This window comes from Thalassophryne amazonica, unplaced genomic scaffold, assembly GCF_902500255.1.
Source record: "Thalassophryne amazonica unplaced genomic scaffold, fThaAma1.1, whole genome shotgun sequence".
Taxonomy (NCBI): Eukaryota; Metazoa; Chordata; class Actinopteri; order Batrachoidiformes; family Batrachoididae; genus Thalassophryne; species Thalassophryne amazonica.
Window position 1 is genome coordinate 234,547 of NW_022986256.1, and position 26,993 is coordinate 261,539.

Sequence of the window (26,993 nt, forward strand, 5' to 3'; positions counted from 1 at the left end):
TATTATTGCTGTTAACAGCTCTCCCTGCATCCCACAATCAAGTTTTATGTCTCTTCTTTTCAGGACAACCTGTTCTTTCATAATATATATGCTTTTGTTGTGTTTTATAAGTGCAAAATAAAGGTTTACAATCAGAAATAAGAAAGGAAAAATAAAGCGGAAAATAATTTTCCACACACATTTATTCAAAACACCCAGCAAACTATAATAAACAACTGTTTTGACCCTTTATAAAGGTAATATGAGGTCTTGTGTGAAAGACTGGACAACAAAAAGTTCAAACAATAAACATAAATGCACATTTTGAACAATATATACAAAATGGTCTATGCGTTTTTTTTGTCTTCAACTCAAAGCAATTTCTGTCTGCTATTACACAAAGGTCACATCACTAATTTCTATTTCTATTGTGTTTTGGAGTCTTCTGTCTGACTCTGCAAGCAGCTTTCATTTCACACTTTGGCTTCTTGCAGTCTGAGGAGCGGCCCCTCTCCCTCACCTCATTAATATGGTAAGTAGTGCTTTACGCCAGATTTTGGAAACCATGTGACAGTGACCCAATTCCGATTGGACACTCACATTCCGCACATCATCACACAGCTTCTATGAGGAGTACAAAGATGGCCGATGGTGGATCGAAAGTCTGCGGAGTTAACTTTTCAGCAAAAAAAAAAAAAAAAAAAAAGAAAAAAAAGAAAAAGAAAAAGTAAAGTTTAAAAAAGTAAGTTTCTATCTCATATCATTAAAAAGTTACTTATAATTTAGTCACGCTTGGTCCCAGCCGTTGTATATGCCGGCGTCGGCCCCAGACGATTAAAAACAGTAATATTTAATGGACATAGCATAGCTCAGTAAAATAACATTACTTTTTGATTACTTTAAAAATGTTTTAAACTGGACAATAAAGCTGAAAAAAAATCTTTAAAATATAATTTTTTAACATCTTTCTTTCTTACCCTGTAGGAACTCTGCTTCGGCGCTAAAGGTTCCGTTTTCGTGAATGGTCGGAATTGTTTTGCTGCTGGAATAATTAGCGTCGTGTTCGCGTGGATGGAAGTTTAAACTTTTGGTGTTTTGAAGCCACTGAAGTATAGTTCAGTGTTTTGAAGCACAGTAACTGAGAGTTTTGGAGCCGGTGTCATGTTTCCGTTGAGCTGTGCGACGTGTGCGCTTTGTCGGAGGCCTGTTTCCTTCAGGACGATCAGCAGAGTGAGTATGCTTGTACGATTTTCTGCTAAGAGCTACAGCTAGCTTCTTTCTCACCTCATCAAAACTCATTTTTACAGTGTATAAAAAGCCAGTTTTTCTTCCGCATCAAACTCCATTGATTGTGTCAATGTTTATAATGTGGTTGAGCAATAACAGGTGAAGTTGCTCATAAACTTTTAAGTTTCTTTAGTATTTATTATGGCCACTCTTAAAACTTCAGTTATCTTTCTAATTTTATTACTGGTAAATTTTGGTAAATTGATTTAGATGAGATATATTCATTATCTCACAGGAATATATCACAATTATCTGGGAACTACTTTTTGAGCAGGAATTCATTAAGCATGTCGGCCGCGGGCGCGCACTAACACAGAATACACAGAAACTGGACAGTTGTTCGGCCATAAGGAGAGCATCCACTTTTAGCTTGTAATAAGCTAACCTAGTGGCGCTCGTGACAATGGCTTTTTTCCTCCCACTGGGGAGAGTAGTAGAGAAGCATGAATCTTCGACTGGACTGGGTTTCTTGACGCGAGGACGTTTTGCTTCTATTCGCAGAAGCTTCCTCAGCTAAATTTCTTGCTCTGGTAGTCTGAGTTATGCCTTGACTCTTGTAGAGAAGAAAAAACAGAAGCCAGCAAAAGCTGGAGTTTTAAACCTAACAAGACCCCTCCTACCGAGAGGCAGACTGCTATTGGCAGTGACTAACAATTGCTCTAATTAGCACCTATTGTACTCTAGTTAGCATCCTCCTAATGACAGGATAGCTGTCCCTCCTAACGGTGGGGCTGACGCCTCTCCTGATGACGTGAATGACTCATTACCGCGAAAAGAGTGAAACTGCTTTGATCTGAGTACCCCATTGTAAACGGGACAAAGCATGTCTCAGACCCCCTCCCCGGTTAAGGCTGGGTTTCAACTGTTTCACATACAGTGCTTCCTTCACTCCCCTCTCAAACCTTTTCTCTGGCTAAGATTTTAACTTCCTTGTCCTCAAATGTGTGGTTACTGTCTTTAAGGTGGAGATGAACTGCAGACTGAGGTCCACTGGCGCCCTCTCTGCAGTGCTGGTATAGCCTTTTGTGCAACGGCTGCTTCGTCTCACCTATTCATTATAGTTTTCCTGACATCTGATAGAATACACTACATTGCTCTGTTTGTAACTAGGGATCCTGTCCTTAGGATGAACTAATTTCTGTCTCAAGGTGCTGACAGGTTTAAAGTAAACTGGGATTTTGTGCTGTCTTAAGATCCTCTGTAGTTTTTCCCCTACTCCTGCTAAATAAGGGAGAGACACTCCTCTTCTTGACACTCCTCTTCTTGTCTCCGTCTCCTGTCTGTCTGGTCTCTTTGTTCTCTGGGACTTACCCACATACTGTGAGGGCTTTCCGGACAAGTTGTTGTTCTTTAGCCCTTCCCTCTGTAGTTGTGGGCACCTATAGGGCTCTGTGTTGAAGAGTCCTGATCACCCCGAGCTTGTGTTCAAGGGGGTGGTTTGAGCCAAAAAGCAGATATTGGTCAGTGTGAGTGGGTTTTCTGTAAACCCCTGTCTGGAGCTGCCTGTTCTCTCCAATCGTAACATCACAGTCCAAGAAGGCTAAATGATTGTTTCTGGCATCCTTACGTGTGAACTTGATATTGGAGTCCACCGAGTTGATGTGCTCTGTAAAGTCCTCAACTTCCTGTTGCTTGATTTTAACTAGAGCCCGACCGATATGTCGGCCGGCCAATATTATCAGCCAATATAAGCCCTTTTCAAAGTACTCACTATGGGCCGAAATTTTGCCGATAGAACCCTGATAATTTCTCATAAACAGAACAGTTACTGAAATAATGTTTGTGTCGGCAATGTAAAATGTCCTTGCACCATTTGTCCAGTAGATGGAGCTCTGACTCCATTCAACTGAGAGCTGTTTACACCCCTGCTAAAATGTGTACTTCACCGGCCCCTGTAGTTCGCCATCACACTGCACTGTTCGGCTGACAAAAGCATACAAGTAAGTTTATAAGGATCTATATCCTTATCCTGAACCTATATCCAAAGTTACAACAACAAGAGGTACAAGATCAGATGTATTTCACAACTCTTTTTAAGGATATCTATTTGCTAATTTCACAAAGGTTTAATTCTTTATTGCATGTTTTTTGAACTTGAAAATTCTTCTGTTATAAAGTTAATCAATATGAGGACAAAGCTTCAGCTTTTAGCTTATACCTTTTTTGTTAAGGGTCCAAAAAAGAACATTTTATTCATTTAAAATAAATAATAATAATATTGGCTGATTTATCTGCTATTGGCAAATCAGCCGATTTATAAATTATCAGCATTTTTTTTCATCCAAATGTCGTTATCGGCATCGGCCTCAAAACATCCATATCGGTCGGGCTCTAATTTTAACCCATGTGTCTCTTCTCCACTAGCTCCATGTACAGATTGGCCACAATGGGGGATACCGGAGACCCCATCGCACAACCGTGGATCTGCCTGTAGTAATTACCCCTAAACTGGAAATACGTGGTGTTAAGACAGATCTCCAAGAGTTGGCAGATGTGGTCTGGTGTAAGTTTGGTCCTTTCAGGTAGAGACCCGTCCTCCGGCAGCCTCTGCCTCACAGCTGTGACGGCCTTAGCAGTGGGGATGCAGGTGAACAAAGATGTCACATCGAATGACACCATAGTTTCATCTGTCTCCAGCTGAAGGTCCTTGATCTTGTTCATGAAATCTTGTGTGTTCTCCACATGGTGGTCTGAGTTACCCACTAGAGGAGCCAAAATCCACTTGAGGTGCTTGGCCAAATTCCACGTCAAGTGGATTGTATCTGCATTAATATATTATATAGAGATATATAATACATATACAGACATCTAGGAATGGACGCTAATTTCAACAGCATCCTCAAATGTTACACAGTGATTCAAGCTGCATATTCATTCATAACATCAGTGAATAAAATTAAAATCATTTTAACAAATAAACACTAAAACAGACACCATCATGTGTGATGAAACGTCATAAAATAAATATAATAGCAGATGCTTCGTTCCGACTAAACAAAAGCAGCCAATTAGTGCTCGTGAATATGAACATATTCTCTTCACTCCCACATATCTGGAGACAACGTGATACAGAATAAGATTCATATTGATTCGTGTACATTTTTTCAGCGCAAACTGTGTATCTGTGCTGTTAAATGTGAGTTTAAGGTTCAAATGCGTGTTCCTGCGAAGGGGATGCTTTTCACAGCATGGGTGCTGAACACCAGTCATGACTTACAGAGTATGACAACTGATCACGTCTGTCGTATCAAAAAAGTCCTTCTCTGTTCCACTCCTCCATGAACTGACTTGGAGATGTTCATGTGTCCATTATTAAAGGGATGGCATGAAAAAAATCATTATTTCTTTTTCTTTTTCAGAGCATGAGTGCATCAGCGAACCCGCAGGTCCAGACGCAGGTCTTTAATGGAGAGAAACCCAGGAGGCACCCAGGGCTGACTAACCTGAAAACTCTGCACCTGCCCGTGGAGCTCCAGAAGACTGCACAGTTCATTATCCAGAGTAAGCTTCAATCTGAGAGTTACTATTAGGCCATGGGCTAAGTAGCCCCCCCCCCCCCCCAAAAAAAATCTTATCGAGCCAAGGTTTTTTTTGGAAGCTGTTGGGTGTCTCAAATATGAAATGGAATTGTAACATTAAAATTGAGCCAATGTGTTATAATAAAGCTCTTTATATCAGCTATCTTGTGGTATCCAGATAAAACAGAAGAAAAAATTATTATATTGGCTGAAACATTAAGCCAAACTGTCGTATGGGCTCTTATAGATATACGCCTAGAACTATTGCATCCCAATTTTCTAACTGTTACAATCCCATTTCCAAGGACCCTCAGTTTGTTAAGATGTTTGGGTTGTTGCCAGTGGACCCCACGGCCTGTGCATGTTCTCATCTTATCCTGTCTACGATGTGCTTCTTTTTCTTCAAAACCTTCAGGAGCTGTAATCAAGCAGCTACCTGAACGCGCTGATAGCTTCACAAACTTTCTGTGGAGCAGAAAAAGAGCAGTGGAGGATTCAGACCTGCAGCAGAAAGCCAAGAGTCTGGAGAATGAACTTTGGCTGGAAGCGCTGCAGAAGGGAGGAGGTGCGACACACTAATCAGCATATAATATAAGCATGTACAAGAAGCAGATCAAGACCTGGTTTGTCCCACAGCTGCTGATTTTACATACCTCTGCTTTATGCTGCAGACATAGACGACGAAACACTGAATGATCGCATCACGAAAAAAGTGCTGTCAGAACTCAGAAGAACCACCTACCACTGGACCCCTATGAAGTAACACTTCTGATATTACACTGGTTTTATACAAGAACACCCTCATCGTCTTTGTATTTTATGGCTGTTTGTCATTTAAGTCTATATGTAGAATTAGTACACTTTAAAAACAACAACAAAAACATACATTTTTGTCTCCACTGATAAATACTAATGTATCACGGGAGCTGCTGCCATTGTGGGCCCTATTTTGCACCCAGTGCATAGAAGTGCAAGTAGTACTCTAGTAACGCAATTATAATCTGAGCAAATTTTTTATTAATGAGCTAAAATATGTCCAGATTTTGCTGACAGTGTAATTTTGTTAACATAGAATTGCCCAGTATCTTCGTTATTTTTCTTTTGACGCAGTTGTCATCTTGTAACTAGGTTTAAGGATATGATTCCTTCTTTGTTATGTTCTCCAATGCCATATACCAACACAGTGCAGAGTAGCTACCTAAACTCTGTGAGTGAGATAGATTATCTCGTCAATAGTTTTACATCCTCATTGAAGACAACTTTGGATGCTGTAGCTCCTCTGAAAAAGAGAGCCTTAAATCAGAAGTGCCTGACTCTGTGGTATAACTCACAAACTCACAGCTTAAAGCAGATAACCCGTAAGTTGGAGAGGAAATGGCGTCTCACTAATTTAGAAGATCTTCACTTAGCCTGGAAAAAGAGTCTGTTGCTCTATAAAAAAGCCCTCCGTAAAGCTAGGACATCTTACTACTCATCACTAATTGAAGAAAATAAGAACAACCCCAGTTTTTTTTTCAGCACTGTAGCCAGGCTGACAAAGATTCAGAGCTCTATTGAGCCGAGTATTCCTTTAACTTTAACTAGTAATGACTTCATGACTTTCTTTGCTAATAAAATTTTAACTATTAGAGAAAAAATTACTCATAACCATCCCAAAGACATATCGTTATCTTTGGCTGCTTTCAGTAATGTTGGTATTTGGTTAGACTCTTTCTCTCCGATTGTTCTGTCCGAGTTATTTTCATTAGTTACTTCCTCCAAACCATCAACATGTCTATTAGACCCCATTCCTACCAGGCTGCTCAAGGAAGCCCTACCATTAATTAATGCTTCCATCTTAAATATGATCAATCTATCTTTATTAGTTGGCTATGTACCACAGGCTTTTAAGGTGGCAGTAATTAAACCATTACTTAAAAAGCCATCACTTGACCCAGCTATCTTAGTTAATTATAGGCCAATCTCCAACCTTCCTTTTCTCTCAAAAATTCTTGAAAGGGTAGTTGTAAAACAGCTAACTGATCATCTGCAGAGGAATGGTCTATTTGAAAAGTTTCAGTCAGGTTTTTAGAATTCATCATAGTACAGAAACAGCATTAGTGAAGGTTACAAATGATCTTCTTATGGCCTCAGACAGTGGACTCATTTCTGTGCTTGTTCTGTTAGACCTCAGTGCTGCTTTTGATGCTGTTGACCATAAAATTTTATTACAGAGATTAGAGCATGCCATAGGTATTAAAGGCACTGCGCTGCGGTGGTTTGAATCATATTTATCATTTGTTCATGGTTCATGGCAGAGCCTTCATCTTTCAGGCTCCTCTCCTGTGGAACCAGCTCCCAATTCAGATCAGGGAGACAGACACCCTCTCTACTTTTAAGATTAGGCTTAAAACTTTCCTTTTTGCTAAAGCTTATAGTTAGGGCTGGATCAGGTGACCCTGAACCATCCCTTAGTTATGCTGCTATAGACTTAGACTGCTGGGGGGTTCCCATGATGCACTGAGTGTTTCTTTCTCTTTTTGCTCTGTATGCACCACTCTGCATTTACTCATTAGTGATTGATCTCTGCTCCCCTCCACAGCATGTCTTTTTCCTGATTCTCTCCCCTCAGCCCCAACCAGTCCCAGCAGAAGACTGCCCCTCCCTGAGCCTGGTTCTGCTGGAGGTTTCTTCCTGTTAAAAGGGAGTTTTTCCTTCCCACTGTCGCCAAGTGCTTGCTCACAGGGGGTCGTTTTGACCGTTGGGGTTTTTCTGTAATTACTGTATGGCTTTTGCCTTACAATATAAAGCGCCTTGGGGCAACTGTTGTGATTTGGCGCTATATAAATAAAATTGATTGATTGATAATGAAGTGTGAGCCATAATTACCTGTTTATGTTCATATTGACAGATATATTGGTAAAGTTTTCGCCCTCTAATATTGGTATTGTATCAGCACCTGAAAAATCCATATTGATTGGGCTCTAATTTGTATACAGAGATGAACTTTAGCATATCAAACCTCAACAAAAAACATAAATTAAAAATAGTAAACTCCAACGGGCTGGCTTGTACAGTGTTTTTATTTGAACGGGTTTAATTCCTTGCTTGAGCACTTTTGTGTGCAGAAACCCTTTTATCACCAGAAAACCTCTTACTTCTGAATTCTCCATCTAGCATTGCACTAGTTTCTGGTGCACCTGTCTGTTGATATGTGAGATTTGGATTGGTTTATAGAAATACCTGTGTCTACTTAACGACCAAAAAAAAAACCTTCGCTCCCTGCATCTTACTTTGCACTCAGTATATGCACCATGCAAATAGTCAAGTGGAGTTGGACACGGTCCCAAATGCACTTTCACCGTGTGCATAAAGCTCTTTAAGACGGAGACCTGTGTGTGTTCCTTTATCCAAACTTAGAAAAGATTCACACAAAACTAAAAGTGGACTTGAGCTTCCTAAAACAAAACATTTTTGACCTTTGATGCTTACAAGTTGCTGTTTTTGTTTGTTATTTTATTTATTTACTAGCTGGGTACCCGGCGCTGCCTGGGTTAACCTCTTTTAGACATAAGCCAAATGCCAGTCATTTTAATCAAAACAGTTGCCCAACATTTGTTTTTGTAATGCTGATGTCTTATACAACCCCTGGCAATAATTATGGAATCACCGGCCTCGGAGGATGTTCATTCAGTTGTTTAATTTTGTAGAAAAAAAGCAGATCACAGACATGACACAAAACTAAAGTCATTTCAAATGGCAACTTTCTGGCTTTAAGAAACACTATAAGAAATCAGGAAAAAAATTGTAGCAGTCAGTAACGGTTACTTTTTTAGACCAAGCAGAGGAAAAAAATATGGACTCACTCAATTCTGAGGAAAAAATTATGGAATCACCCTGTAAATTTTCATTCCCAAAACTAACACCTGCATCTGCACCTGCATCATATCAGATCTGCTCGTTGGTCTGCATCTAAAAAGGAGTGATCACACCTTGGAGAGCTGTTGCACCAAGTGGACTGACATGAATCATGGCTCCAACACGAGAGATGTCAATTGAAACAAAGAAGAGGATTATCAAACTCTTAAAAGAGGGTAAATCATCACGCAATTTTGCAAAAGATGTTGGTTGTTCACAGTCAGCTGTGTCTAAACTCTGGACCAAATACAAACAACATGGGAAGGTTGTTAAAGGCAAACATACTTGTAGACCAAGGAAGACAAAGCATCAAGACAGAAAATTTAAAGCAGTATGTCTCAAAAATCGAAAATGCACAACAAAACAAATGAGGAACGAATGGAAGGAAACTGGAGTCAATGTCTGTGACCGAACTGTAAGAAACCACCTAAAGGAAATGGAATTTACATACAGAAAAGCTAAACGAAAGCCATCATTAACACCTAAACAGAAAAAAAACAAGGTTACAATGGGCTAAGGAAAAGCAATCGTGGACTGTGGATGACTGGATGAAAGTCATATTCAGTGATGAATCTCAAATCTGCATTGGGCAAGGTGATGATGCTGGAACTTTTGTTTGGTGCCGTTCCAATGATATTTATAAAGATGACTGCCTGAAGAGAACACGTAAATTTCCACAGTCATTAATGATTATGGGGCTGCATGTCAGGTAAAGGCACTGGGGAGATGGCTGTCATTACATCATCAATAAATGCACAAGTTTACGTTGATATTTTGGACACTTTTCTTATCCCATCAATTGAAAGGATGTTTGGGGATGATGAAATCATTTTTCAAGATGATAATGCGTCTTGCCATAGAGCAAAAACTGTGAAAACATTCCTTGCAAAAAGACACATAGGGTCAATGTCATGGCCTGCAAATAGTCCGGCTCTTAATCCAATCGAAAATCTTTGGTGGAAGTTGAAGAAAATGGTCCATGACAAGGCTCCAACCTGCAAAGCTGATCTGGCAACAGCAATCAGAGAAAGTTGGAGCCAGATTGATGAAGAGTACTGTTTGTCACTCATTAAGTCCATGCCTCAGAGACTGCAAGCTGTTATAAAAGCCAGAGGTGGTGCAACAAAATACTAGTGATGTGTTGGAGCGTTCTTTTGTTTTTCATGATTCCATAATTTTTTCCTCAGAATTGAGTGATTCCATATTTTTTTTTCCCTCTGCTTGGTCTAAAAAAGTAACCGTTACTGACTGCCACAATTTTTTTTTTTTCCTGATTTCTTATAGTGTTTCTTAAAGCCAGAAAGTTGCCATTTGAAATGACTTTAGTTTTGTGTCATGTCTGTGATCTGCTTTTTTTCTACAAAATTAAACAACTGAATGAACATCCTCCGAGGCCGGTGATTCCATAATTTTTGCCAGGGGTTGTAAATATAATAGTTAATGGGCTAAAGTTTGTCTAGTAGAACTATAAGAGGTGGACTCCCCAAACTAAGTGGAAATACTTGGTTAAAAGACAAACACATTTGAAGTCCTTCATGCAGACTTTGTTTTGCAATCAAATTTCTAACAAAATTACACACAAAAGGAAGGTAACAGTAAATGTAAATATCAATGAATCAAAACTGAGGTAGTGGTGTATTTCACTGTTTTTAAATTGTAATTTTACAAACATAAAATGAATGTATTCAGACAGGAAGGCAAACTGGTTTGTACAGGACAGTCAGGTGCTTAACAGTCAGGTGCTACATACTAGAGTTTGGGAGTTTATCCCGGACAGACAGACAGAGTTAGCCCTTTATGTATATAGATGTTTTTATTCATAGCTTACAGTATGCGGACTGGTCTGAGTATTTCAGAAACGGCTTATCTGCTGGGATTTTCACACCCAGACATCTCTAGTGGTTTACAGACAATTTTCTGAAAAAGAGAAGCTGTCCAGTGTGGACAAAAATGTCTTGTTGAGGTCAGAAGTCAGAGGAGAATGGGCAGACTGGTTAAATGGGTTACTGCGTGATGCCGTCATATCAGTTTGGCCCAACATCTCTGAGGAATGTTTCCAGCTACCTTGCTGAATCTTACACCCTGTTCCACACAGCACCGTTCTATTACAATCCCCCACCATCCAGAACAAGTTGCAAAAACGGGATGAAACGGCTGACTCCAGCATGCCTCCTGTCAGGCTGTGCAGACCTGGCAACGGGCTGGCTTATAAAATGCAAATCTGGCAATTCACTGGAAAACAAATGTAAAGCTGCGCCCGGCTGCGTTCTCAGCCAGAACCGCAACAGATACTGCTTTTGATTCAGTTTTTTACCCAGATGAAGCACAAACAAGTATCAAGCTGGACTCACTCACTCATCTTCGATCGCTTCCATTTAAAGATGTTTGAACATGATTGAAGCTGTTAAGACTATGAACACCCGGAAGTGTCCACGTAATGATGTCGATTTAGCGAATCTGCATCAAATCATCTTCAGACACCAAAAAGGTCATTGTGGAATGCTGAAGGAACTTTAGCCTTTTTGGATGCAAATCAATTGTCTTTTATAATCCTTTGAGCAAAGGGCACAAAAAGAACAGCAGGTGTTTCACTTTGATTTTGGAGCTTGTATCTGGAGGTTCTTCTCTTTATTTGACTCAGGATGATGGTGCGTTCACATGCTGCCGACATTGTGTTTCAGGTATGATGAGGAGCTCAGCATGTTGTACATGGCTGCTCGGCTGGCCGGAGGGTACGCGGCGGTGATGAGGGCTCTGAATGAGGTACGGACAGACGGCCCAAAACAAAGCTTTTCCCAAAGACAGTTGAAGGTTGTCTTCATTATTTTTATTTATTTATTTCAATTAATTAATCCTTTAGATCCCACAACCTGCCGAGAAGTTTGAATTGTGTATTTTCTTTACCAAAATCACCAAAATTACATCACAGCCAAAATCTGTATAAAACAGAAGTTATCATTGGAAATGCAAATTTCCAGCTGTGCTTGAACTAATCGTGCATTGAACACGTCCATCGGGAAAAATAACCAAAACAAAGCTTAAAGTAGTAAAAATATATCTGGTGTACTAGTCTTATTTAAAAATTTGCACCAAAAAAAAAAAAGCAGACCTTTGCTCAATCCAGATTCTGTTACATAAAAAATAATTTTGCAAGCCTTAATTAACTGCTGATAACTCTCTCTCTCTCTCTCGATAGAGAGTTCTCCCCTTTTCCCCCAGTGTTAGTGACACGTGGGCTGTGTATAATCGTCTGCTTCCTCCTTTTTTTTTCTATTTCTATCAAATAAATGATCAAAGAAAGTCACCTTGCTTTTTCCTTCCCATCTGATTGATGAAATTGTAACTATTACTACACCTTTTTAAATTCTACCTAATTCTGGCCATGATTCCCACAGAGGTGCAGGACTTGCAGGTGCAGTGAAAAAATGAGGGGGGGTTGAGCACACCCATAAACTGTTTATTGTACAACGTGTCATAAAATAATGAAACAATCTTCATCATATTTCCTGGGAACTTGAGCAAATTGGGATATTTCAGATGGTGGTCCGGAGAGAAATGTTGGCATTTTTGCTTAACAAATAATTTAATCATTTATCAGAATAGTAAGTGATTAATTTGGTAAGTGATTTAATTAATTAATTAATTAATTAATTAATTAATTAATTCTCTGCAGCTTCTCTCCCCCTGCCATCCCCTCATTACCCCATCCCCGTAGAGACGGTGCCTGCTCCCAGACTACCAATAACCAGCAAAAATCTATTTAAGCATAAAAATTCAAAAAGAAAAAATAATATAGCACCTTCAACTGCACCACAGACTAAAACAGTTAAATGTGGTCTATTAAACATTAGGTCTCTCTCTTCTAAGTCCCTGTTGGTAAATGATATAATAATTGATCAACATATTGATTTATTCTGCCTAACAGAAACCTGGTTACAGCAGGATGAATATGTTAGTTTAAATGAGTCAACACCCCCGAGTCACACTAACTGTCAGAATGCTCGTAGCACGGGCCGGGGCGGAGGATTAGCAGCAATCTTCCATTCCAGCTTATTAATTAATCAAAAACCCAGACAGAGCTTTAATTCATTTGAAAGCTTGTCTCTTAGTCTTGTCCATCCAAATTGGAAGTCCCAAAAACCAGTTTTATTTGTTATTATCTATCGTCCACCTGGTCGTTACTGTGAGTTTCTCTGTGAATTTTCAGACCTTTTGTCTGACTTAGTGCTTAGCTCAGATAAGATAATTATAGTGGGCGATTTTAACATCCACACAGATGCTGAGAATGACAGCCTCAACACTGCATTTAATCTATTATTAGACTCTATTGGCTTTGCTCAAAAAGTAAATGAGTCCACCCACCACTTTAATCATATCTTAGATCTTGTTCTGACTTATGGTATGGAAATAGAAGACTTAACAGTATTCCCTGAAAACTCCCTTCTGTCTGATCATTTCTTAATAACATTTACATTTACTCTGATGGACTACCCAGCAGTAGGGAATAAGTTTCATTACACTAGAAGTCTTTCAGAAAGCGCTGTAACTAGGTTTAAGGATATGATTCCTTCTTTATGTTCTCTAATGCCATATAACAACACAGTGCAGAGTAGCTACCTAAACTCTGTAAGGGAGATAGAGTATCTCGTCAATAGTTTTACATCCTCATTGAAGACAACTTTGGATGCTGTAGCTCCTCTGAAAAAGAGAGCTTTAAATCAGAAGTGTTTGACTCCGTGGTATAACTCACAAACTCGTAGTTTAAAGCAGATAACCCGTAAGTTGGAGAGGAAATGGCGTCTCACTAATTTAGAAGATCTTCACTTAGCCTGGAAAAAGAGTCTGTTGCTCTATAAAAAAGCCCTCCGTAAAGCTAGGATATCTTTCTACTCATCACTAATTGAAGAAAATAAGAACAACCCCAGGTTTATTTTCAGCACTGTAGCCAGGCTGACAAAGAGTCAGAGCTCTATTGAGCTGAGTATTCCATTAACTTTAACTAGTAATGACTTCATGACTTTCTTTGCTAACAAAATTTTAACTATTAGAGAAAAAATTACTCATAACCATCCCAAAGACGTATCGTTATCTTTGGCTGCTTTCAGTGATGCCGGTATTTGGTTAGACTCTTTCTCTCTGATTGTTCTGTCTGAGTTATTTTCATTAGTTACTTCATCCAAACCATCAACATGTTTATTAGACCCCATTCCTACCAGGCTGCTCAAGGAAGCCCTACCATTATTTAATGCTTCGATCTTAAATATGATCAATCTATCTTTGTTAGTTGGCTATGTACCACAGGCTTTTAAGGTGGCAGTAATTAAACCATTACTTAAAAAGCCATCACTTGACCCAGCTATCTTAGCTAATTATAGGCCAATCTCCAACCTTCCTTTTCTCTCAAAAATTCTTGAAAGGATAGTTGTAAAACAGCTAACTGATCATCTGCAGAGGAATGGTCTATTTGAAGAGTTTCAGTCAGGTTTTAGAATTCATCATAGTACAGAAACAGCATTAGTGAAGGTTACAAATGATCTTCTTATGGCCTCGGACAGTGGACTCATCTCTGTGCTTGTTCTGTTAGACCTCAGTGCTGCTTTTGATACTGTTGACCATAAAATTTTATTACAGAGATTAGAGCATGCCATAGGTATTAAAGGCACTGCGCTGCGGTGGTTTGAATCATATTTGTCTAATAGATTACAATTTGTTCATGTAAATGGGGAATCTTCTTCACAGACTAAAGTTAATTATGGAGTTCCACAAGGTTCTGTGCTAGGACCAATTTTATTCACTTTATATATGCTTCCCTTAGGCAGTATTATTAGACGGTATTGCTTAAATTTTCATTGTTACGCAGATGATACCCAGCTTTATCTATCCATGAAGCCAGAGGACACACACCAATTAGCTAAACTGCAGGATTGTCTTACAGACATAAAGACATGGATGACCTCTAATTTCCTGCTTTTAAACTCAGATAAAACTGAAGTTATTGTACTTGGCCCCACAAATCTTAGAAACATGGTGTCTAACCAGATCCTTACTCTGGATGGCATTACCCTGACCTCTAGTAATACTGTGAGAAATCTTGGAGTCATTTTTGATCAGGATATGTCATTCAAAGCGCATATTAAACAAATATGTAGGACTGCTTTTTTGCATTTACGCAATATCTCTAAAATCAGAAAGGTCTTGTCTCAGAGTGATGTTGAAAAACTAATTCATGCATTTATTTCCTCTAGGCTGGACTATTGTAATTCATTATTATCAGGTTGTCCTAAAAGTTCCCTAAAAAGCCTTCAGTTAATTCAAAATGCTGCAGCTAGAGTACTGACGGGGACTAGAAGGAGAGAGCATATCTCACCCATATTGGCCTCTCTTCATTGGCTTCCTGTTAATTCTAGAATAGAATTTAAAATTCTTCTTCTTACTTATAAGGTTTTGAATAATCAGGTCCCATCTTATCTTAGGGACCTCGTAGTACCATATCACCCCAATAGAGCGCTTCGCTCTCAGACTGCAGGCTTACTTGTAGTTCCTAGGGTTTGTAAGAGTAGAATGGGAGGCAGAGCCTTCAGTCTTCAGGCTCCTCTCCTGTGGAACCAGCTCCCAATTCAGATCAGGGAGACAGACACCCTCTCTACTTTTAAGATTAGGCTTAAAACTTTCCTTTTTGCTAAAGCTTATAGTTAGGGCTGGATCAGGTGACCCTGAACCATCCCTTAGTTATGCTGCTATAGACGTAGACTGCTGGGGGGTTCCCATGATGCACTGTTTCTTTCTCTTTTTGCTCTGTATGCACCACTCTGCATTTAATCATTAGTGATCGATCTCTGCTCCCCTCCACAGCATGTCTTTTTCCTGGTTCTCTCCCTCAGCCCCAACCAGTCCCAGCAGAAGACTGCCCCTCCCTGAGCCTGGTTCTGCTGGAGGTTTCTTCCTGTTAAAAGGGAGTTTTTCCTTCCCACTGTAGCCAAGTGCTTGCTCACAGGGGGTCGTTTTGACCGTTGGGGTTTTACATAATTATTGTATGGCCTTGCCTTACAATATAAAGCGCCTTGGGGCAACTGTTTGTTGTGATTTGGCGCTATATAAAAAAAAATTGATTGATTGATTGATTAATTTCTTGTTTGTCCACTACAGGATTCATTGAATCACTGTTTCAGCAAATGAGTTTCTTCTTTTTCAATAAATCTTTAATAGAAATTGTTTGAACTGCTACGTGCACACGTCAGGGTGCTAACACCCAGTTTGTTGCCAGGTTTTAGATCTCAGGGTTCTTTTCTTTCCTAAATGACACAGTTTCCTTTTTCTTCCCAGATAAAGAAGCGAGATCCTTCTTTCGCTCCTTACTCTCTACTGGATTTCGGTTCAGGGCTGGGAACCGTCGTCTGGTTAGTTTGTGTCAGTGTGACTGTTAAATCAGTTCTGGGCCTGAGTTGTGATAAATCCTGCGTCTTGTTTGGTCTGACAGGGCGGCACACCAGCACTGGGGCGACACATTGAAGGAGAAGGTGTGCGTGGATAGTTCTGGACACATGAACACTCTGGCAGAGCGACTTCTCAAAGGCAGCATTTATTTCCATCTGTTTACTGCAGCAAAACGCTGTTTTTTTTCCTTTTCTCTTTTCCAGCAAATGTTTTGTGATTTGTTGTGCAGGTGATGATAAACAAGCTGAACTTTCCATCAAACATGTCTATTTCAGACAGTTCCTCCCCGTCTCTCCAAAGGTAAGACTTTTCTCATAATTATGGTCCATTTGTCATTTTTTTAATTTTGTGTACAGAGGAGGAAGGAATAGTATGAACTAAAGGGGCACTCAGCAGAGCGCTTTTTTTCTGCTGAGGCACAACAGGTCTTTCATTCAACAAGCTGTTCTTTGAACCAAACCAGATTAATTTGTAAAGTAAGACAACTTCCAGATCTGTCCCTGGATCCAGATCCAAACAGAAACACCGGAGTGAACATTCAAGGCCAAAACACAACATTATTTTCTTTAGTTCTTGGACCTTTTCTGTGTTTTTAGTAACAGTGCATGTAAATGTCCACTATGAGGTGCTCTGATAGTCGTGTGTTTCTCTTTTCAGGTGCAGTTTGATTTGGTGACAGCAGCTTTCACCCTCTCAGAAATTCCCTACAGGAAGGACCGTGAAGAAGCCATCTTCACTCTGTGGAGGAAGACCAGCTCATATCTTGTAAGTCGGGATCAGTGTTGCCAGATCTGTTTATTTTAAGAGACTTAGGGCTTATTTGGGGGGGGGTCACGTTAATTTTGCATGCTGCGGGTTGTGCTCGCGCTTGTATAAAGACATGTCTGGGCTTGTGCTGTACATCTTGATAACTAGAGGACGCTCTGTTTAAGCGTGCGTACCTTTGCCCATGCCCAGCAGTCCCCTAATTAGGTCAAGTTTAGCTCAGCTTTGCTGTATGTACCACCGATCTTTACTGATTCAGTTAATACTCCATTGCAACACTTGAGAAGCAGAGAAATAGTGCAGCAGATAAGAGAATATTTAGAGGGGAATCACGCAAATGGTGATAAAAGCATCAAATTCAGCAGAAATAGTCCTCAGACAATCCTCTTTTGAAAAAAACGGATTGGCCACTTGAGTTTTCAGTCTGCATTCAGGTAGAGGTCAATTGAAGAAATACACAGGAGTCAAAATTAAAAGATGCTCCAATCATATTGAAAAATATTCCACATTATTTGCCTGATCATAAAGATTCCAAAAAGGTATGGTTTGGACCGTCTGTAACTGAATTCTATGGAGTTATGGGATAAAAACAGCAAGAATGGTGACAAAGGTCAGTGTTTGTACAGGGGTCAAAAGTTAAAGTTGCTCCAATTTTGGTAAAAAAGTGATGCAAATTACTAGTTGAGTTAACACAGTTTTAAAAAGGAATAGTTTGGACCATGCATCATCCTTACTTATCATGTTACGAGGTAACATTTGTCACGTCATAGAATCCAATAGACATAGACCTTGTTTGACCTTTACTTTGGAGACCAAGCATTCAACACTGTCAAAACTATTCCATTTATTAATCCTATTAGCTCAACCAATAATTTGCATCACTTTTTACCAAAATTGGAGCAACTTTAACTTTTGACCCCTGTATAAAATGAAACTGACCTTTGTCACCATTCTTGCTGTTTTTATCCTGTAACTCCATAGAATTCAGTCACAGACCATCCAAACTATACCTTTTTGGAATCTTTATGATCAGGCAAATAATGTGGAATATTTTTCAGTATGATTGGAGCATCTTTTAATTTTGACATCTGTGTAATTCTTCAATTGACCCCTACCTGACCACCAATTGAAAAGTCAAGTGGCCATTCGTTTTTTTCAAAAGAGGAGCGTCTAAGGAGTATTTCTGCCGAATTTGATGCTTTTATCACCATTTGCATGATTGTTTCAGTTATCTGCTGCACTAAAGGAATCCGAGTTTCTGGGTTTGTGTTTATCCTGGATTAGGAAAAACATCCAGACTTTCAATGGCTCTCTGACCTCGGCCATCAGAAGTGTTTTGCTGATGTGGTCTTGGTGCTTCCTGTCTGTCTGTGTATGGCTTTCTGACCTGGACGCTTTCAGTAACCTAAGGCAATGACTGGATGTCTTTGGTAGCAGGTATCTATGGAAGATCTCTGGGTACCACTCGAATGACACTGTAATCAGGTTTTTTGGTCATGTGGTGCGTTTCCCTGTGAATGATCCAACATGTAGATGTATCAGTGATGAGGGCCTCAGCAGCTGGAGAAGGCCAGGGACTCATCCATGCTTCACCTGGCTGCAGTAAATGCACAGTTACTTTTGAGTGGTGGACCGGTTGCCTGCCTGGAAGGGTGGCATCAAGGTCTCAGGGTGGCTCAGTGGTGTGGTGGAAGTGTTGATGTGTGGCAGCAGAGCATGCTCCCAGAACTGACCTGACTGTATCTCCCTGCTGCAGTCGCAAGTTAACTGGGTGTTGCTGTATTTTTGTCGAGTTGCCGTGCTCCTGGCAACGAGGAGCCTTTGTGCTGGCTGGTACGGTGGCCCAGACAGATCAAGATGGATACAACAGGCACAACACGAATGTGTGGCTTTTTCATTTCTATTGACCTGTGTAGTCCACTGTAGGGATTGAGTTCAGGAAAACGTGACGTGACGTGAAACCACTATCAATTAATAATAGATTAATTGCAACCCCAATTCTAATGAAGTTGGGACATTGTGTAAAATGTAAATAAAACAGAATACAATGATTTGCAAATCCTCTTCAACCTACAGTAGTGTTCAGAATAATAATAGATAGATACTTTATTGATCCCAGAGGGAAATTCAAGGCATCCAGCAGCTTACACATTAGACAAGACACACACACTGCACCAGACACACAAAGTAGGGTTAAGTAAATAAAAGAAAATGGACTAATCAATAAAAGCTACTAACTAAAAATAAAAATAAAATTTGTGTGCAAGTGCAGCATCCAGTCTCAGAGAATATGACGGAGGAGTAAATGTAGTAGTGCAGTAGTGAGGAGGTAGCACAGATGTAAACAGTACACAATGTGAACAGTGTAGGTTGTGCAAAGAAGTAAGCAGTGTAAACAGTGTTGGTAGTGCAAAAGAAAGCAATAAGAAGTCAAACAGATGTGTCACAGGATTATTTCTTACTGAGATGGGAAGAGTTGAACAGTCTGATGGCCTGAGGGACAAAAGACTTCCTGAATCTGTCCGTGTGGCAGGACTGGGACAGCAGTCTGCCGCTGAATGAGCTCCTCTGCCTGATGATGGCGCTGTGCAGAGGATGCTCAACATTGTCCATGATGGCCAGCAGTTTACAGAGGGTCCTTCTCTCTGCCACTGATGTTAGTGTCTCCAGCTCTGTTCCCAGCACTAAACCAGCTTTCCTCACCAGCCTGTCCAGTCGCCCGGCGTCCCTCCTCTTCATGCTGCTCCCCCAGCAGACCACCAGAGAAGAGGACACTGGCTACCTCAGACTGTTAGAACATTCGCAGGAGTTTATGGCAGATCCTGAAGGACCCTAACCTCCTCAGGAAGTACAGTCTGCTCTGTCCCTTCCTGTAGAGGGTGTCAGTATTGGCTGACCAGTCCAATCTATCATCCATAAGTGTCCCCAGATATTTGTAAGTCTGGACCACCTCCACATCAACCCCCTCAATGGAGACTGGCTGCAGAGTGGGCCCGGACCTTCTGAAGTCCACTACCATCTCCTTTGTTTTGGCAATGTTCAGCTGCAGGTGGTTGGATTTGCACCACTCCACAAAGTCCTGTATCAGGTCCCTGTACTCTGTTTCCTGTCCCTCTCGCACACATCCCACAATAGCAGTGTTGTCTGAAAACGTCTGCATGTGGCACGACTCCGAGTTGTAATTGAAGTCTGATGTGTACAGAGTGAACAGAGCTGGAGAGAGCACAGTTCCTTGTGGTGCTCCAGTGCTGCTGATCACTGTGTCTGAGGTGCAGTTACTGAGTCTGACGTATTGTGTAGTAGTGCTATGTGACTAAAAAGATTAATCCAGGTTTTGAGTATATTTCTCATTGTTACATGGGAAACAAGGTACCAGTAGATTCAGTAGATTCTCACAAATTCAGCAAGACCAAGCATTCATGATATGCACACTCTTAAGGCTATGAAATTGGACTATTAGTAAAAACAAAAAAGTATAAAAGGGGGTGTTCACAATAATAGTAATGTGGCATTCAGTCAGTGAGTTCGTCAATTTTGTGGAACAAACAGGTGTGAATCAGGTGTCCCCTATTTAAGGATGAAGCCAGCACCTGTTGAACATGCTTTTCTCTTTGTCCCATTTTCCTCAGGCTTTCATTCAAGACATTGTTCAGAAGAACAGCGTAGTTTGATTAAAAAGTTGATTGGAGAGGGGAAAACTTATACGCAGGTGCAAAAAATTATAAGCTGTTCATCTACAATGATCTCCAATGCTTTATAGCCCAATTTCATAGCCTTAAGAGTGTGCATATCATGAATGCTTGGTCTTGTTGGATTTGTGAGAATCTACTGAATCTACTGGTACCTTGTTTCCCATGTAACAATAAGAAATATACTCAAAACCTGGATTAATCTTTTTAGTCACATAGCACTACTATTATTCTGAACACTACTGTATATTCAATTGAATACACCAGAAAGACAAGATATTTAATGTTCAAACTGATAAACTTTATTGTTTTTGTGCAAATATTTGCTCATTTTGAAATGGATGCCTGCAACACGTTTCAAAAAAGCTGGGACAGTGGTATGTTTACCACTGTGTTACATCAGCTTTCCTTCTGACAACACTCAATATGCATTTGGGAACTGAGGACACTAATTGTGAGTGTCATGATTGGGTATAAAATGAGCATCTCCAAAAGTCTCAGCCATTCACAAGCAAAGATGGGGTGAGGATCACCACTTTGTGAACAACTGTGTGGAAAAAGTAGTCCATAAACTGTTGGACTATTTTGACTGGATTCCGGAAGTGTGACCCGTTCTTTCTTCCCTTCACTGGCTGCCAGTTTGTTATCGTATTGATTTTAAAATTTTCTTGTTTGTTTTTAAATGTCTCAGTGATCTTGCCCCACAGTATTTGTCTGACCTGCTCGTGTTTTATTCTCCATCATGTTCTCTTAGGTCACAAGATCAAGCTCTGCTTGTAGTTGGTCAGACCAAGCTCAAACTTAGAGATGATAGAGCTTTCTCTGTTGTTGGTCCCAGATTGTGGAATGACCTGCCTCTCTGTATCAGGCAGGCGGATTCACCTCTAGTCTTTAAATCTCACCTTAAAACATATTTGTTTTCTTTGGCTTTTGACTAGAGGGTTGATGATTTTACTGTTTTAAAAACTTAGATTGTTGCCACTGTTATTTACCATGTGATTATTTATGTCTTTGTACAGCACTTTGGTCAAACTTGTTTTTTTAAATGTGCTCTACAAATAAATTAGATTGGATATTCAATTGAATATAGGTTGAAGAGGATTTGCAAATCATTGTATTCTGTTTTTATTTACATTTTACACAACGTCCTAACTTCATTGGAATTGGGGTTGTAAATTGAGCAGCCTCATTGCTATTTGCAAGTAGTTTCTTTGGGACTTTTTTCCTCAGACATGGCAGCTTGATTCTCTCTGGAGATCTGGCAACGCTGGTGTACTGTTTTCATTGTCGGACAGATGTTAGCTCGTTTTTCTTTGTGCCATTTTAAAATCTGTGATTAAAAATGACTTTTCTCTTGATGATTGACATGTGATTATGTTTTTCATGTAGGTGTTGGTGGAAAATGGGACAAAAGAGGGCCATCAGATACTCATGGAGGCCAGAGACACTTTACTGAAGGTCTGCTGATCAAGTCGAAGTGCTGACGTTAGACTTCTCTACATGTGCATGTTTGTGTTGTGAAAACATATTTTCCAGCAGCCTCATGGCTGATGTTTCTCAAACTTTAGAAACAAGAGAAGATCATCCATGATACCAGAGCGCCATCTGTTTTTGCTCCTGTAAGTCAAACAGTTTACTGGTTTAAAATATTACTGAAAGATCATTCAGTTCAACAATAAGCCAATTACCCAAAGAACAACCATCACTTATGTTGATAATCAATGAATCTTGTAGATCAATTATCAAGACACAAGGCCAAATTGTTCTTTTTCTCAAATGTCAGAATTTACAACCCCAAATCAGAAAAAGTTGAACGGAATGATTGGATTGTTTCCATCAAGGTGCAGGTGGAGTGAAAAATGAGCCCAGTGAGTGATTTTTTTTTTTTTTTTTGTAAATGAGAGATTTTGTTCGTGCGTGCTGAATAAATCATTCATTCATTCAGTCATTCAAAATGTGACCGGTTAAAGAACACCCAAAAACTGCTTGTGGATTAGAGGATTAAAGGATTTTTCAAGTGGTTTGAAACCAGTTTAAACAAGTTCAACAGTGTGACACATTTTAAAAACAGGTTATCTCGAATAAACAGGAAAACAAGTAAGACACCAAATCAGAAAAAGTTGAGACATATGGAAATTGCAAATGAAAAAACAAAATCTATTTCTCCAAAGAAATGTGAGATGGGGCCATTTCAGGCTAGTAATAAGGTTAAAAAAAATTAATAATGACTTTGTTTCAAACGGGGGATGTTATCAGGTGATGCTAATCAAAATGTTGATTATTTGATAAGCAGAGATTGGCAGAGGACCTCCAATTGGTCAACAAATGCATGAGAAGAGGAATAAAATGAGCATTTGCACATTTCTCCCGCTACAGTGCATATAATACCATTAAATGATGAAGCTTAAGTGGAACTTAAGTGGATCTTCTACTCCTCTTAGAGGACTACAGAGTCAACCCCGCCTCCTCACAAAGATCGCAGTTTCTGTCTCCCCCTTGCACAGAGTTGCTCTCAGACACCTCCTGGCTCACTCTTAGGCTAAGATTCCTTGCCAGGAATTTTTAGGCTGAGTTCGGAGCTCTTTGAGAGGACCTCGAAGTGCTTTGCGGATATGAGCCCAAATCTTTAGGCTAAGAGTGATCCAGGAAGTGTCTAAGAGAAACTTTGAGCAAGGAGGGGACAGAAACTTTTATCTTTGTGAGGAGGCGGGGTTGACCATGTTGCTAGGTATGACGCGGTCCTCTAAGACCTGTGTTGTCAAAAAACGGCCAAGAAGAAAAAACTAATGCTCTCCGTGCTCCTAGCTATGAATGGACAGTAAACTCAACTATAAGAAATGTCATTGTGAAAATAATTTAATGTTATGATGATGAAACGCAGCACAATTAAATGAATTGTTACACAGCTTCAAAATGTTTGAACATGCCTCATTCACATGCCGATTGATTAGCTTATTGTTAAGTTTACTCTCCACGCTGGTAATTGCGTATAAACGGCAAGTGTGAGAAGCGCTGGTACATGCTGCAGTCCAAAGCAAGAGCAGAGATTGATATTAATAATTGTATGAATGTTTTCCCGTAGCCAGAGACCTTAGGAACTCTTTTAAGGCCTAAGGTGCCTTGTGAATAACTTTTATTTTACCAAGGGAAAATTCTAAGAAAGATCTAAGAAATGGAGGAATGCTAAGATTTTTCTTTGAATGACATCACTATGCGCTACTTTTAGCGTCAGGGTGCTTTGTGAATATTGGCCCACATCTTTATGGGGAAAAATGGGTGCTGTGGACCAAAGATGGAAAGGACCATCTCGAGCGTTATCAGCTACAAGTCCAGAAGCCAGGATGTCATGGTCTGGGGTTGTCAATGACCTTGGCAAAGGTCATTGACATTTTTGTGACGCCAGTATTAATGCAGAAAGGTACACTGCCTTCAAGGAGACATTTTTTTGGGACGTCCAAAAAGGGACAATACAAAACCACATTCTGCACACATTACAAAGGCACAGCTGCAGAAGCAGCTTCAGGTATTGAACTGGCCTGCCTGCAGTCCTGATCTGCCTCCAGTAAAGAATGTGTGGTGAATTTTGAAATGAAAAAGTAACAGTGATGATGTGTTTGCAGGAAGAATGGAACAAAATAACACCAGAAACACTTCATTGCTTGGTATCCTCAACTCCAAAACATCTTAGTGTTCTGAGACAGAATGGAAACATTACAAAAGTGGTAGTATCTTTTTTTTTTTTTTTTTTGGAATGTGTTCAGGCCTTAAATGCAGCAATGGATGTGTATTAAAAATATAATCCAATGCTAAAATGCCCATATGACTGTGTAATCAATGAAAGAGTGTGGAGAAAGAATGTGACCTTGACTTGTCCAAGTTCTGTGTCCCAAGAATGTTCCAGGTGAATTTGCAGACTCCGGCAGTAACAGGACTGGACTTGTGCTGAGCACAGACAGACAGATACAAAGTCTTTGCAATACCTGATGGCCATATTATGGCCTCAGGTAGAAATGAAATGAAGTTTAATTATTTTTTTAATTAGCATTTTTCGTACTGTCACAAATTTTTCTGATTTGTGTTTGTAAATCATTTGGAAACGAGTTAATTTGGTGAAATTGCTTTTCAAAGTTTGTTCTGTTGGTTGCTTGCTTGTGAATTGATTAATCATAAAGTTAATCACCAGAATAATTTCTAATATAGGTAATTACTCTCAGTTGTGTGTAATGTCGTCCTGACTCTTGTGTCTTGGTCTTTCAGTGTCCTCATGAGCTGACGTGTCCCAAACTGATGCAGGAGCACGTCGTCCCCTGTAACTTTCAGCAGCACTACCACCCTCTGCCACTGCCGGGGGTAACGGCACCGCTCCCAACGGTCACACCGCCCATTCCACAAACATCAGTTTACTGACCCGACTTTGGCAAAACAACGAGATCTCCTCCCTGTGCAGAAGAGAAAGTGTCTGTCAGAAATCTGCAACAATTAATCAGGAGTATCTAAATGCTAAAAATTCCCAACTTAAAAAGTGACAAGAATGAAAAGGCATCTACATAATCATATCTAATGTAATTTACCGTGAAATCTGAGCTGTGCACAGTTTCTTCAGTCACAGCCACAGAAGCCCGTGACACCTTGTTGTCATGGGGGTCTTGGTGGCTCCCCTCACACTGCTTGCATGGTCACCAGGGGTGGGGAGGGGAAGTCATTAAATTCTTATGGACCCAAAAACGCACTCACCAAGTCCAGGCTCTGCCGCTTTATCTGGTTTGACAGAACGTAGCCAGCAGCCAGTCTGCTCGGTGTCAGTCTGATCCCATCAGATCTCAGAAGCTAAGCAGTGCAGCTTCTGGTTAGTACTTGGATGGGAGACCTCTTTTCGGAATACACCAGCGGCTGTGTGTGTTTCTTCGGGTGAAACTAGATTTGCGTCAGGAAGAGCATTCGGCATAAAACTTGTGCCATTTACAATGCGGATCTGGCTGTATCCACTGCGGCGACACCGTCCTGAGACGGGATCAGCCGAAATGACAACACACACTGACAGGACGTAACCAACAAAATCAGTCCTCTCTCCCATCAGTGATGTAGATCTGAGGTTTGTAAAGTTCAGATTCCAGACTGATGTGTTTGTGTCTCCAGCGCAGAGATCGTCAGACAGAGAAGTTCAGCTACCTGATCGTAGCTCGCTCTGAACCCTCAGACCCCTCGGAGGTAAAAAGCAGCAGCGTGGTCTGGGCCAGGCTGATCGCTCCGGTGCTGCGCAGGTCGAGACACGTCCACTGTCACATGTGCTGCGCCGACGGACAGCTGCAACACAAGGTGGTGACGGCTCGAAAAAACAGCAGGTAAAACTGCCTTTGCATAAAAAGACAACAAAAATCATAAATGAAAATGTACATGGTTAATGTTTCTATCTTTGTATGTAGTTTTTGTGTTTGGGAAAATAAAAGGTTTCATAATGGCAAAAATGGCAATGCTGTTAGGTTTGTGAACCATTCCCATTGGTGGTGTGTGTATGTGTGTGCATATATATATATATATATATATATATATATATATATATATATATATATATATAAAAATGTGTGTGTGTTATATGTTGGGCTTAAGTTCGGTGCACTGCCTCACTTGCTTTGCTGAACAGGAAGCAGCACTTGGGCGCACGCATAAATATGCATCTTCTATTATAAGCAACAGGTTTGTTGTGTCCCACAGCAGCCTATGCTCAAGGTTTTTGAAATGGAGCAATATCTCCACCTGGTGGACATTTACCATTAATGCAGGTGCAATAAAATTTCACCAAGAACTCTAGTCTTGCATAAACATGGATTTTCCTGCATCATGGGACCCGCAACCTTCTAGAGAACATATTAGGTCATTTACAACCTGACACCTTTCTGGCTAGATGGTGTCAAAGTCCATTATACCGCTTTAAGAATAAGAAAGATTTGATTGTTTTGGCAGCGATGTGCTGAAAACACATCACGATGACATTACCAAAGCAGCACAATGTACTCAAAAGTATTTTGGGAAATAATATAAAATCAAAGTGGGAGTTGGAAAGTTTTTCCAGAATTACTGGGCTGGAAATTGGAATTTCTTGCTCCCATAAAATAATTTTGTCATCCTTTTGTACATTTTGCTAAAAAAAAATCTTTGGTTTTGTTCTTTGTCAGAGAGGTGTACCGCTGCGCCCGGACCAGCGACTGGGGAGATCAACTCCCAGTCATGAAGGAAGTCGAAGGCGACGTTGAGTCTGATTCAGAGTAAAGATTCAACAAGACGGAGGATTTCAAACATTGTTGAAAGTCTGGAATTTTACCACAACACAGAGATGAGAATCAAACATGCAACAAAAATAAATGACCACAGACTCCTTTTTTTCATCTCACAAACACCTCAGTTAAAAAACAGAAATCAGTCTGCA

General features: G+C 40.2%; 1 protein-coding gene across 1 annotated transcript; it reads left to right on the forward strand.

The window, feature by feature from the left end:
- The first annotated feature begins 953 nt into the window (after positions 1-953).
- mettl17 (methyltransferase like 17) lies at positions 954-26,844 on the forward strand. The gene is made up of 14 exons (XM_034165380.1): positions 954-1,209; positions 4,626-4,767; positions 5,200-5,349; positions 5,456-5,543; positions 11,363-11,444; positions 16,005-16,078; positions 16,159-16,253; positions 16,345-16,415; positions 16,773-16,880; positions 21,959-22,027; positions 22,138-22,188; positions 24,827-24,919; positions 25,706-25,911; positions 26,743-26,844. Exons 1-14 carry the CDS (start codon positions 1,141-1,143, stop codon positions 26,834-26,836), a joined length of 1,392 nt encoding a protein of 463 aa, XP_034021271.1. The 5' UTR covers positions 954-1,140; the 3' UTR covers positions 26,837-26,844.
- The last annotated feature ends 149 nt before the right edge of the window (positions 26,845-26,993 follow it).

Excerpts from the sequence above, each read along its gene's own strand:
- mettl17 (XM_034165380.1), top strand. The coding sequence starts at position 1,141 with ATGTTTCCGTTGAGCTGTGCGACGTGTGCGCTTTGTCGGAGGCCTGTT. Across the intron at positions 22,028-22,137 it reads CCAGAGACACTTTACTGAAG|AAACAAGAGAAGATCATCCA; the intron begins GTCTGCTGATCA and ends CTCAAACTTTAG. Across the intron at positions 24,920-25,705 it reads ACCCTCTGCCACTGCCGGGG|CGCAGAGATCGTCAGACAGA; the intron begins GTAACGGCACCG and ends TTGTGTCTCCAG.